Source organism: Tachypleus tridentatus, chromosome 7, assembly GCF_004210375.1.
Source record: "Tachypleus tridentatus isolate NWPU-2018 chromosome 7, ASM421037v1, whole genome shotgun sequence".
NCBI lineage: Eukaryota > Metazoa > Arthropoda > Merostomata > Xiphosura > Limulidae > Tachypleus > Tachypleus tridentatus.
Genome location: NC_134831.1, coordinates 176,618,002 through 176,631,494, shown reverse-complemented (window position 1 = coordinate 176,631,494; position 13,493 = coordinate 176,618,002). Strand labels below are relative to the sequence as shown.

The 13,493-nt window shown below is 36.4% G+C and overlaps 1 protein-coding gene across 1 annotated transcript; it reads right to left on the bottom strand.

The window, feature by feature from the left end:
• Window positions 1-992: 992 nt before the first annotated feature.
• Window positions 993-3,321, bottom strand: LOC143257341 (putative G-protein coupled receptor No9). Its single transcript, XM_076515862.1, has one exon. It carries the CDS (start codon window positions 3,319-3,321, stop codon window positions 1,762-1,764), a length of 1,560 nt encoding a protein of 519 aa, XP_076371977.1. The 3' UTR covers window positions 993-1,761.
• Between the last annotated feature and the right edge of the window lie 10,172 nt (window positions 3,322-13,493).

The following is a 13,493-nucleotide window of genomic DNA, read 5'->3' as shown; positions in this document are numbered from 1 at the left end:
TTCACTGTTGTACGATATCTGTACGGACTCTGTCCACAATCATTACGCTCAGTCATTTGAAATAGTTGGCATCTCTGTATATCAATAGTTACTAATAAATTCCTGCTAGAGAGACGTCAAGTAAATACTTTGTAATTATGTTTGCTTTACAACAATATAAAACACTAAGTAAGTGCAACAATACAGCAACAATAGTAATTGTTAGTTATTAGGGAGATAGTAAGAACATTGTATTATAACAAAATCAGTCGAGTTGTTAACGAAATACAACTCATACATACTGAGCAAATACACCAACACAGCAACAATAACAACTGTTTGTTGTTAGTGAGACAGTATAATAATAAACTTTGTATTATAACAATATCAGCTGACGGTTCCTGTTAACACACAACATAAATTACTGAGCAAATACATGAACAAAGCAACAATAACAACTGTTTGTTGTTAAGGGCACGGAATATATTTAATAAGCCAGTTTAAACAACAACAAATCAACATCAACTTACGATCAGTGTAAGCTACATACTTACATCTAACCTGAAGATGGATACAACTAATTAGGTGTACTCATCTCATTAGCTACAAAGATTAGAATGCATTGTTTCAAACACGACAACTAAACTAATATAACTATGGTATCTTGGGCTTAGGTTCAAGGTCCCATGTTATACTGCTGCTTGGAGAGATTTCTAAGAGTACACAACACGTTTTATGACAAATCACAAATATGAAGAATAGTACATACACATTTATCAGCTTTAATGTTGACGCCCTCTGGTAGATTAAAAGCTGAGTAACAGAAACTTGTTTAAAGGTCATAAAGTTTAACTGATAAAAAGGACAAGGGCGTTTCACAGTTTTAATACTCTAGTGACATTTTTTTCCGATAGGTATCGTTAGAGTAAAATCACCTAAGGATTTTTGAATTTGTGTAAATATTTTACACAGGAGTGAAATACACAGACAATCCCTCAGGCGTATTTGGCACAAATAATAAAGAATAAACCCTAAGGTACAATATACAATCTGTTGTATGTTTTATCAGATAACAAAAAACATGTAAAGCTACGTTTTTATGACGCACTCGACGAGATCTGTTCAAATATGATCTCAAATCCGAATTCTAACACTGGTTTTCTTAAGTACCTGGATTTTTCACGATTTTTGTTACATATGACTATAAAGTGTCATATATATATCTAAGTTTGTTTGTGTTTTGAATTTCGCACAAAGCTACTCGAAGGCTATCTGTGCTAGCCGTCCATAATTTAGCAGTGTAAGACTAGAGGGAAGGCAGCTAGTCATCACCACCCACCGCCAACTCTTGGGCTACTCTTTTACCAACGAATAGTGGGATTGATAGTCACATTATAACGCCCCCACGGCTGAAAGGGCGAGCATGTTTGGCGCGACCGGGATGCGAACCCGCGACCCTCATATCAGATTACGAGTCGAACGCCTTAACACGCTTGGCCATGCCGGGCCATATGTCTAAGAACAGACGCGAGTAACAGATACAAGTTTCTGTTCAAAGGTTAACAGTAACCATATGCTACAATGAGAACAGTTACTTTAGATTTGAGGACTATATTGAACGAAGGTAATAATTACCTTCCAAGTGTCGCTCAAATCGGTTTCATTTAGGTTCGAATCCCATCACACTCATGGATTTGTGTGATTTCATGGTCGAACCTCTGGAAGAACACTATATTTAATGTTTACAAGACTTGTCCAGTTTAAACAGTTTATTTTCCCCTTTCAACCAGAATCACGCGGATCGTCCACCACAAGAGGGATGTGAAGTTGTCGAATAAGCAGGGAAATTCCTTCCGGTTTCATCAGACAACGGCACAAGATCCGTTTGAACGCATGTCTAAAATCTTGGCTGAAAAGCCCGTAAATAAAAGGGTTTATGGCTGAATTACAGTAGCCCAGCCAGAAGAATATTGAAAACAAGAGGGAGGATATGCAACTCTCACAGAAAGCTCCTATCAGGTAGATGGTAAAGAATGGTAACCAACAGCAGACAAAACCTCCAACAATGACACCCACCGTCTTGGCAGCCTTGGCTTCAGCGTGAAAACGTCTAGCATGCCAACGAGCATTTCGTCTGCTCATGCGCGTAAAGTACAGTCTGTCCTCCTCAGAATGACTGTTGTGGAAATCCGATGTTGTGTCGGAACTGTTTTCCTCTTCCTTGCCAGAACCAAAAGAGGTGGACAATGTCTTTTCATTTCTGGCAGAACTGGTCCGAGCATTTCCTCCAACGTGTTTGGACAACGATGACCTTCTTCGCTTTGTCCGAATATCTCGGCTCTGTGAAGAATTTTCTTGTGCGTGTATGTTGGACACAGCGTGACCTCGATGCATTCGTAAGGTCAACGACTCCTCCTGCCCCTGTCCGTTCTTGCACTTGCCTAATTTGGTGGTTTTGAATCCTCTCCGTAGAGCCCTAGCAGTCTTGCTGGCTTCTGAGTAAATCTTCCAATAAAAGAAGAGCATTACGAACATGGGGATATAGAAAGAACCCAGAGCAGAGTAGACAACGTAGCCCTGGTTGCTGTTCAGGGAGCAACTGGACAAAGAACAGCTGAAAGTGGTGTTTTCAGAAGTTGACAGATACGTCTGATTGACAGACAAGTTAGCCCAACTCTCGTCCCAGACAAGCAGCTGGCTTTCAACCAGCGTCGAGAGCACTGTGTGACTGTCAGCTGTTCTTGACTGACTCACTGACGACATGTTCTCTCTTAGAATGGAAGAGATTTCTTCGTGGTTCTTCGACAGCGAGGAATTCAGGTTCTCACGTGAAGGATGACTGTCATTCCAGCCCACCAGTGGAGGAAAACAGATGATAAAAGCAAAGACCCATACAGCTGCGATTACCAGTTTGGCCCGTCGAGACGACATGATGCTCCGATAATGGACAGGTCGGGTTATAGCGAGGTAGCGGTCAACACTGATAGCACACAGATTGAGAATAGACGAAGTACACAGCCACACGTCGACAGCCAGCCAGATGTGGCACCAAGTACTCCCAAAAACCCATACGTCCAGTACTTCTAAGGTCATCGAGTAGGGCAGTACCGCAAGGCCGACGAGCAAGTCCGACATGGCCAACGAGACGATAAAGAAGTTGGTGACGGTTCGTAGCTTTGCTGACGTGAAGACAGAGAGAATAACAAGTAGGTTACCACCGACTATCGTCACGTTAATGACACAGAGCACGACGAAGGAAACAACAACTCGCGCGTCTCGAAGCTTCTCTGTAGAGAGAACATCCAGACAATCGGTCACTTCGCTCACGTTCATTCTGGTCATCTTAAGTCCATCCGTAAGTCCGAAGCTAGAGTGAAGAAGAGATATTAATCAATGCACAGAAGAAGAAGAAAAAAGGATACTAAAATACAAAGATAATAAATACACTAATACAAACAGCACTGAATAATTTTGTTATTTTGTCGTTTCATGAAATTAAATAAAATAATGCCGTGTTTTATCAGCTTCATTCTTCTAACTCTGATGTTAAAACAAGTTGAAGATGTTTCAATTAAGTTTAGATTTTTAATAATTATTTCACCATATGGGACAAAATTGTGAACTGCTGAAACATTATGTTTTACTGTTTACCTGATCTATAACACTGGTTTACAAAGAAATTGAGGCAAGCACAAAAAATAGCTGTTTTAACCTAATTTGGGGGTGCTGAATTCAGATTTGAAATCCGTTTTTACTCATCACCTCTAGTTTTTTAGATATGCATACTGTACATTTTGTACACATACTGTATATAAAGGCGTATATGCATTCAGGGTTAATTTCTAATATTGTGTGACTTATGTCTTCTTTTTTAGTTATTATGCAATAAATGTAAGTGATAGCATTACATTATATATATATATATAGCTATATATCAAGACGGATTTTGGCAGTTTAGAGTAGCCAACACGTCTCAATCAACAGCCAGTAGTGCACTGGCAGTCAGCGCAGGAGGTTGGTTTCCCTCGACAATTGTGTTACACAATCTTTTGGGTATATATTTGTATTACAATTTGCAACGACGCACATAATTATCATTGCCTTACATATGATTTAATTTTACTTTGTTTTTTTTTTCAGATTCTCCAATGGCTTCAAGCTCGTCAAAACACCGAGGATGCCTCAACAAGGCCAATTCTTTCTGCTACGTGTGTGGGGACTTTACGACAGTTGCACAGCGTCGAACCATCACTTCCCTCCTCAGAACTGCCTACTTTCATTATTTTGACTGTAAAATTGGTGATCAGGACAAATCTTGGGCTCCACACATCTGTTGTAAACCCTGCTACAATGGACTAACTGCTTGGTTTAATGGCAAGAAAGCGGTTTTCAACTTTGCAGTCCCGATGGTTTGGAGAGAGCCACGAAGCCATGCAGATGATTGTTATTTTTGTCTAACAAATATAACTGGTTTCAATGCATCTTCTAGAAAAAAGATCAAATATCCCAACCTTCCATCTGCTATGAGACCCGTTCCCCATTCAGATGATCTTCCTGTCCCAACAACTCCAGTAAATAAGGATCTTCTTTCCTCATCAGATGAAGAAATGCCTCCAAGGGAAGATTCTGCCAAGTCAATCTCTTCCGAAGATATTGACTCTTCTTATTCAGGAACAAGTGGCAACGAGCCACACTGGATCACGCAAGAAGACCTGAATGACCTTGCTCGTGATTTGTATCTGTCAAAACAGCAGTCAGAGCTCTTGGCTTCTCGGCTTAAACAGTGGAACCTAGTCCAGGAAGATGTAAGGATCACCAGTTTCAGGAATCGGAACAAAGACCTTGCTTCATTTTTCGACATGGAAAACGAGTTGTGTTACTGCACAAATGTACCTGGCTTGTTCACTTTCCTTGGTTTGTCACATAATCCTTCAGACTGGCGTCTTTTCACAGACTCTTCCAAGCGAAGTCTCAAGGCTGTGCTTCTGCACAACGGGAATAAATATCCCAGCATTCCCACTGCACACTCTGTCCATCTAAAGGAGTCCTATGACAATATGGAGCTTCTTTTGGAAGCTGTTAAGTTCAACCAGTACCAGTGGAGTCTGTGTGGGGACCTCAAGGTCATTGGTCTTCTTATGGGTATGCAAGCGGGCTTCACAAAGTACTGTTGTTTTCTCTGTCTCTGGGATAGTCGAGCTGTATCCCAGCATTACAAGCAGAAAGACTGGGGGTCTAGAAGCACTTTCGTATCTGGCGAACACAGCGTCAAGGAGAATCCTATGGTTGACATGAAGAAGGTGCTTCTTCCTCCTCTTCACATCAAGCTTGGTTTGATAAAGAATTTCGTGAAGGCCATGGACAAAAATGGTGCTGCCTTCCAACACTTGTCTACTGTGTTCCCAGGTCTCAGTGCTGCTAAGCTCAAAGGGGGCATCTTTGTCGGACCTCAAATCCGAGAAGTGCTGAAGGATACTGATTTTGAGGAGCTTCTTACCTTAAAGGAACTGAGAGCATGGGAAGCATTTAAGTCAGTCTGTAGTGGCTTCCTTGGTAACACACGCGTACCAAATTACCAAGCCTGTATTGAGAAGTTGCTAAAGACTTATGAGGATATGGGATGCCGAATGTCACTCAAAATTCATTTTCTCCATTCCCACCTCAACTTCTTCCCTCCAAACCTTGGAGCAGTGAGTGATGAGCACGGAGAAAGATTCCACCAAGACATTACGAAGATGGAGAGCAACTACCAAGGCAAGTGGAAACCCAGCATGATGGGAGACTTCTGCTGGATGCTCTTGCGTGACATCCCGGAGGCAAAATACACCAGATCATCTAAGAAAACACACTTCTAACTGTCTGCGGTACAATGAATTGTGTACATTGTGTCATCCAAGTATATTTATTCCGTCAATGTTCTTTATCTATCCTGTTTTATCTGTAATAAGCTGCTGCAACTGTTGAAATAAGCACGTATATACTCTGTATATACTAAAATGAGACTATTTAAAAGCCAGAAAACTAGAGGTGATAGAGCAAAACTGTTTATAAATTTGAATTCAGCACACCCAAATTAGTAAAAAACACCTATTCACATTCTTGCCTCAGACAAAAAATATTTTTTTGTAAACCAGTGTAATCGTTTGTCAGGTAAGACAGCACGACGTAAGTTACTGTGAACTAATTATTTATTGACAGTATTATTACTCCAAAGAAAATAGAGCAACAGACCATTTAACATGATGTATTGTAAGGGGTGCTATGGCTTATAAGGGTTACTTTTATTATTTGTTTGTTGATTTAAACTACACCTGTACTATCCATCCCCAAGTTTTAAACAATGGTGTGGGTAAAAATTTATCCATCATATAAAGCAGTAAAACCAAACCCCGCTAATGACCAGTAAGATTAAAGAAAGGAGAATGGAAAATGTCCTTTCTCAAAATATATGTTAATTCTTCCACAAAATTGATTTATTTACTTTAAAAAGTGCTGTTGTGGTTCCTGAGAGTGAAGCTATACAGTGGACTGTCTGCGCTCTGTTCATCAAAGGGAGTCAAACCGTGGACTTTAACATTGTAAATCCATATACTTACCGCAGACCCGATGAGTAAGGTAGGGGCGTAGCTTTAGTGGGTGCATATGCGTGTGTGTTTTCCTATGACAAAGTCACATCAGGCTATCTGCTGCGTCCACCGAAGAGAATCGAACCCATGATTTTACAGTTGTAAATCCTACGATTTACCGCTGTCTCACCAGCGGACGTGGGAAGGGGAGTCGAACGATCACCTCAGTATTTTAAAAATACGTTTATAACTTGGCAGCTAATTACTGTAACGTAAAAGTAACTCCTTTTTGTTACGACTCTCTAGTTTCAGAATTTTTTTTAGATAAGGCACTTGTCCACGTCTCTGTAGTGTTGGCTACGGTACAGTTGTGCTGGCGTGGCATGGCTATCAAATTCGGATTATTTTTGCGCAAGTGCAAATATACTTTTACCCTGTCATTATCCCACGCTATCCAGCAACCGACTAGGCTTAGCCGAACAGAAGGCTTATCTGATATAGTGCGGAGCGTGTTTAGTAGTATATTACGGTTCTAACCTCGGATCTTACGTCCTTTTTAGAACGTTATTTGAGTGAATGACGATTCAGTGTTGGTGTTATCCCGTTTTAAATAAACTGAGATTATAAAATATTTATTCGGTCGTCAGTCTAGCTCAGACACAAGTTAAGAAATTAAACTTCGATAAAAGCGATGGAAATGGAATAGACAGCTTATTGTACAGTTTTATGGTTAACAACAACTAAAACAGTAACTTCTTGTAGAAACAAAAGTCTTGTGTTTAGTTTATTAGTGGAAATCCTAACTCATTTGCCCTATATATTCTCCAATATTTTGTTATCGACAAAAAAATGAAAGAACGTCAAATCCACTAATAAATCAATCAGTCGAACACTTCCGGCATTGAGGCATTCGTTTCTCTTGGTTTACTGGCGAGACATGTTTGTTTGTTTGGAAATTTCGCACAAAGCTACATCGAGGGATATCTGTGCTAGCCGTCCCTAATTTTGCAGTGTAAGACTAGAGGGAAGGCAGCTAGTCATCACCACCCACCGCCAACTCTTGGGCTACTCTTTTACCAACGAAAAGTGGGATTGACCGTCACATTATACACCCCCACGGCTGGGAGGGCGAGCATGTTTAGCGCGACGCGGGCGCGAACCCGCGACCCTCGGATTACGAGTCGCACGCCTTACGCGCTAGGCCATGCCGGGCCTACTGGCGAGACTCACTTATGAATCTTCCAGGAATTCCTATGTGGCTTTTGAGCTCTAACCGTTTTTTTTTAACATGTTTCTTTAATTATCATCACATATTACAAACGTTCAACCAGTGAGCAACAGCTCAATATAAGTCTTATTATCAGCTGGAATACTTAAGACGTCAGAGTTTCGAATACCTGAAAACTATGACTCAAGAAACTTTAAAAGAAAAAAAGGGAAAATCCACTCTAATTTATCGATTACTGCGCATGGGCAGGTTTCGTATTTTATGTGTGTTTAAAATCTTAGCTTGAAGGTTTGACACGATTTAAATACGTGACATAAATTTAAATATTTTAATAAAATTACAATTTTTAAGTTTTAAGAATTTGTTTTTTGGTGTTGTTTTTCTTTCATTTGGCAAATTACCTTTAAATTTCCCGAACATGCGAGCACGTGACTGTGCGATGAATATTTCATGTACCCCTAGTCTCTAGCGGCAAACATTTTGGATTGATTTAAAATTATCTTCACAGTTGAACTTGTCTTTTATAAAGCAACGTTTCAATCCCTAAACTCTTCGACTGTTGTTGCTTGGAGACCAACAACAACAATCAAATAAATATTACTTTGAGTATTCTTGTACGATAACAAAATTTGGAGTTGTTTTTATATTTTTCCATTTGATAGGCAAGACGTTTGTCTTTCTCAAAACCCACTAATTTAACATTGTTGTTAGTTTTAATTAGACTCTTTAGGTTAAGCAGTATCATTTTCTTTAAACAGTATTTTCAAGCTTAAAACATTTAACTTTTGCTATCAGGCAATTAGATCAAAGAAAATTCTTGTCTTTACTTTCTTAACATTAGGCTTAGTACAGTTAACTTCTGTGGCCAGCTAATCAGATCAAGGAAAATTCTTGTCTTTCTTTTTTTTATCATTACGCCTAGTAAAATTAATTTCTGTCAACAGCCAATTAGATCACGGACAATTTTGGTTTTTTAGACCGTTAGACATACCGTTAGAGCTACTATCTGCCACTGGAATGTTGTTTTAATCATTAGATTTATTATTGGAGTTACTTTCTATAATCTGCGTATTACATTAATAATTTTGTTTCTTTTGCACATAATTAGGCTTTATAGAGTCACTTTCCGCTATTAGATAATGGAAAGTTCTAATATTTCGTCAGAATACTAGTAGTGACGTAACCAAGCCTCACAGGACCATAAACCAAAAATGTTTATCCCCCATATCAAATCCCTTTTACTTGTTTAAGAATAGTTACCAACATTTAAAAAAGTTCAACTACCAACTTTAAATGACTCACTTGGTTACTTTTCGTTGTTAGGGCAGATAATCCATCTATCGCTACACCAATGCCTATTAGGCTTAGCATAGATTTTTTTGTCTTTTACCATATGTTCAGAATTGAAACGGTTTTCCTATCCACCTCACATCTACGTCTAACAATTTTATTTTCTATCAACTCATTAGACTTAATTATAATATTCAACAATTTCTCGCCTTTGTCCAACTTTCCGCTTCAACTGAATAGTCAACATTCTTTTCATAGGGTTTTGGAAATTGAACATCTACTTGTTTTAAATTTATATCTCATTGAAAATTATTGTTTAGAATCATCTTAGAATTGGACAGGTTGTTAAAAGTTGCTAATAGATAGTGAGTGACTAATGTTCTTCTCTCTACTAGCCTACAGTTAACTGGTATAACAGTTGATGAACGACACCTAGATTAACTAACATACACTTAACTGGTATAACAGTCCAGGGAAGCGATACCAAGATATACTAACATACAGTTAACTGGTATGACAGTTAAGGGACGACATAAAAATTTACTAACACACAGTTACTTTTGTATAACAGTTGAGGGACGCGATACCTAGATCTACTAACATGTTATTAGCTGGTACAACAGTTGAGGGCACCCAAACCTGGAACTACTAACATGCCATTAACTGGAAGAGCAGTCGAGGGACGACTTGATTATAAAGGTCAATGTTACACAAGATCCTTCTAACTGTACACCACGTTTATGAAAGGTATTAGCTGACGTATGTAACTACTTATGTCTATACTTTAAAGGGCAATGTTATATATAATGTTCTGCTAATTGCATATCCTATTTTATTGAAGGTATTAATTGACGTATGTAACTACTTATGTCTTCATTTTAAAGGACAATGTAATATAATGTTCTATAACTGTATACCATGGTTAATGGAAGGTTTTAACTGACGTATCTAACTATTTATGTCTTTATTTAAAATGACAATGTTATATAATGTTCTTCTAATTGTATACCCTGTTTTATGGAAGGTATTAACTGAAGTATTTAACTAGTTACGTCTGTATTTTAAAGAACAATGTTATGCAATGTTCTATAACTATATACCCTCTTTCATGGAAGGTATTAATTAACGTATTTTACAACTTACATCTTTATTTAAAAAAAATGCTATATAATGTTCTTCTAAATGCATACACTGATTTATGGAAGGTACTAACTGACATATTCAACTAGTTATGTCTTTATTTCAAAGGCAAATGTTATATAAAGTTCTTTCAATCGTATACTCTATTTTATGGAAGGTATTTACTGACATATTCAACTAGTTATGTCTTTATTTTAAAGGAAAATGTTAAAAAAGTTCTAATTGTATACCTTGTTTCATGGAAGGTATTGATTGAAGTATTTAACTGCATATGTGTTTATTTTAAAGAACAGTGTCAAATAATGTCCTATGATTGTATACCCTGTTTTACAGAAGGTGTTAATTGACGTATTTAACCACTTATGTCTTTATTTTAAAAGAGAGTGTTACATAATACTCTTCTAACTGTAGACGTTCTTTCATGGAAGTTATTAATTCATGTATTTAACTACTTATATCTGTATTTTAAAGGAGAATGTTATATAATGCTCTTCTAATTGTATACCGTTTTATTGAAGATATTAACTGAAGTATTTAACCACTTATGTATCTATATTGTAAAGGCCAATGTTAAAACTTTCTTCTATTTGTATACTTTGTATCATGGAAGGTACTATCCGACGTATATAATTACTTATATCTATATTTTAAAAGGACAGTGTTATATAATGCTCTACCAATTATATACCATATTTTATGGAAGGCTATTTAAGTACTTATGTCTTTATTTTAAATGACAGTGTTATATAATACTCTTCCAATTGTATAAAAATTGAAAACCTTCCTAAAATATATGTAGAAACACTGAAAAAATTCCCAAAATATAGGTGGAGACACGGAAAAACTACACAAAATATATTTAAAAACACTAAAAATTTTAAAGTTTAGATAGGAACACTGAAAACCGACCTGTAAAATAGGTAGAAACTGAAATCCGACTTAAAATATGTAGAAACACGGAACACTTTCTTAAAATATAGGTAGAAACACTGAAAACCTACGTAAAATATAGGTAGTAACACTAAAAACCTACGTAAAATATAGGTAGAACCATAGAAAACCTTCCTAAAATATAGGTAGAAACACCGAAATGCTACATATAATATAGGTAGAAAACTGAATACCGACCTAAAAATAGGTAGAAACACTGAAATCCTACGTGAAATATAGGTACAAACACTGGAAAACCAGGTACAATATAGGTACAGACACTGTAAATCTTACTGAAATATAGGTAGAGACATTGAAAACCTTCCTAAAATATAGGTAGAAACACAGAAAAAATATTTAAAATATAGGTAGAAACACTGACAATAGACCTAAAATATAGGTAGAAACACCGAAAACATTCACAAAATACAGGCAAAAACACTGAAAACAGACCTATAAAATAGGTAGATACCCTGAAAACCCAACTAGAAAATTGATAGGAACACTGTAAACCTAACTAAAATTTAGGTAGAAACACTGAATACATTGAAATATTAGGAGAAACACAGAAACCCGACCTAAAATATGTGTAGAAACAGTGAAAACCAACAAAAATACAGAGAAAAATACTGAATACCGACCTAAAATATAGGTACATACACTGAAAACCTTCTCAATATATAAGTAGGAACACTGAAACCAACCTAAAATATAGGTAAAAACACTGATTACCTTAATAAAAAACAGGTATAAACAATGGAGACCTTAAAATATTGGCATAGACACTGATAACCTTCCTAAAATATAGGTAGAAAAACTGAGAACCTTCCTAAAATATAGGTAGCACCATTAAAAACCTTCATAAACTATAGGTAGTAACTGAAAACAGAACTAAAATGTAGGTAAAAAACTTCAAAACCTTCCTAAAATATAGGAAAAAACACTAAAAAACCTTCCTAAAGTATAGAAAGAAACACTGAAAACCTACGTAAAATGTAGGTACAGACACTGAAAACCTTCCTAAAATATAGGTAGAAAATTTGAAAACTTTCATAAAATATAGGTAGAAAATTTGAAAACTCAGGTAACAAAATAAAATACAGGTAGACATACTGAAATCCTTCCTAGAATATAGGCAGAAACACTGAAAACCTTCCTTAAATATAGGTAACACCATTGAAAACCTTCCTAAAATATAGGTAGAAACACTAAAAACCTACCTAAAATGTAATTAGAAAAACTGAATACCGACCTAAAATATATGTACAAACACTGTAAATCTTAAAATATGGGTAGAAACACTGAAAACCGACCTAAAATATAGGTAGAAACAATAAGAATCGATCTAAATATAGGTAAAAAAAACTGAAAACTTTCCTAAAATATAGGAAGAAGCACTGAAAACCTTCCTAACATATAGGTAAAAAAACTGAAACATTCCTAAAATATACGAAGAAACAATGAAAACCTACCTGAAATATAAGTAAATACACTGTAAATCTTCCTAAAATATAGCTAGAAATACTTAAAACCAAGACAAAATAGAGGTACAGACACTATAAACTTCCTAAAATATAGGCAGAAAAACTGAAAATCGACCTAAAATATAGGTAGAAAAACTGAGAAACTATCTAAAATATAGGTACAGACACTGTTAATCTTCTTAAAATATAGGTAAAAACACTAAAAATATATGGAAAACACTGAGAACCGATATAAAATGCAGGAAGAAACACTCAAAACCTTCCCAAATTTGGGTAGAAACACTGAAAACCGACCAAAAATATAGGTAGCAACAGTGCAAACCTACGTAAAATATATGCAGACACACTGTAAACCTTCCTAAAATATAGGTACAAACACTAAAATCCTACCTAAAATAAAGGTAGAAACACAGAAAACCTACCTAAAATATAGGTGCAAACACAGAAATCCTTCTAAAAATATCGGTACAGACACTGATAACCTTTCTAAAATATAGGTAGAAACACTGAAAACCGACCTAAACATAGGTAGCAACACTGAAAACCTAAGTAAAATATTGGAAAAACAGTGCATCCTACCTAAAATAAAAGGTAGAAACACTGAAAACCTTACCACAATACAGGTACAGACTCTGTAAATCTTCCTAATATTGAGAGAGAAACATTGAAAACCTTCCAAAAATATAAGTAGAAACACTCAAAATCTTCCTAAAATATAGGTAAAAACACAGAAAACCGATCTCAAATATAGGTAGAAACACTAAAAACCTACGCAAAATTTAGGTACAGATACTGAAATTTTTCTTCCTAAAGTATAGGTACAGACACTCCAAATCTTTCTATAATACAGGTACAGATACTGTAAAGCTTCCCAAA

Bases quoted from the DNA above. Each gene is read 5' to 3' on its own strand.
- LOC143257341 (XM_076515862.1), bottom strand. From the start codon at position 3,321: ATGACCAGAATGAACGTGAGCGAAGTGACCGATTGTCTGGATGTTCTC.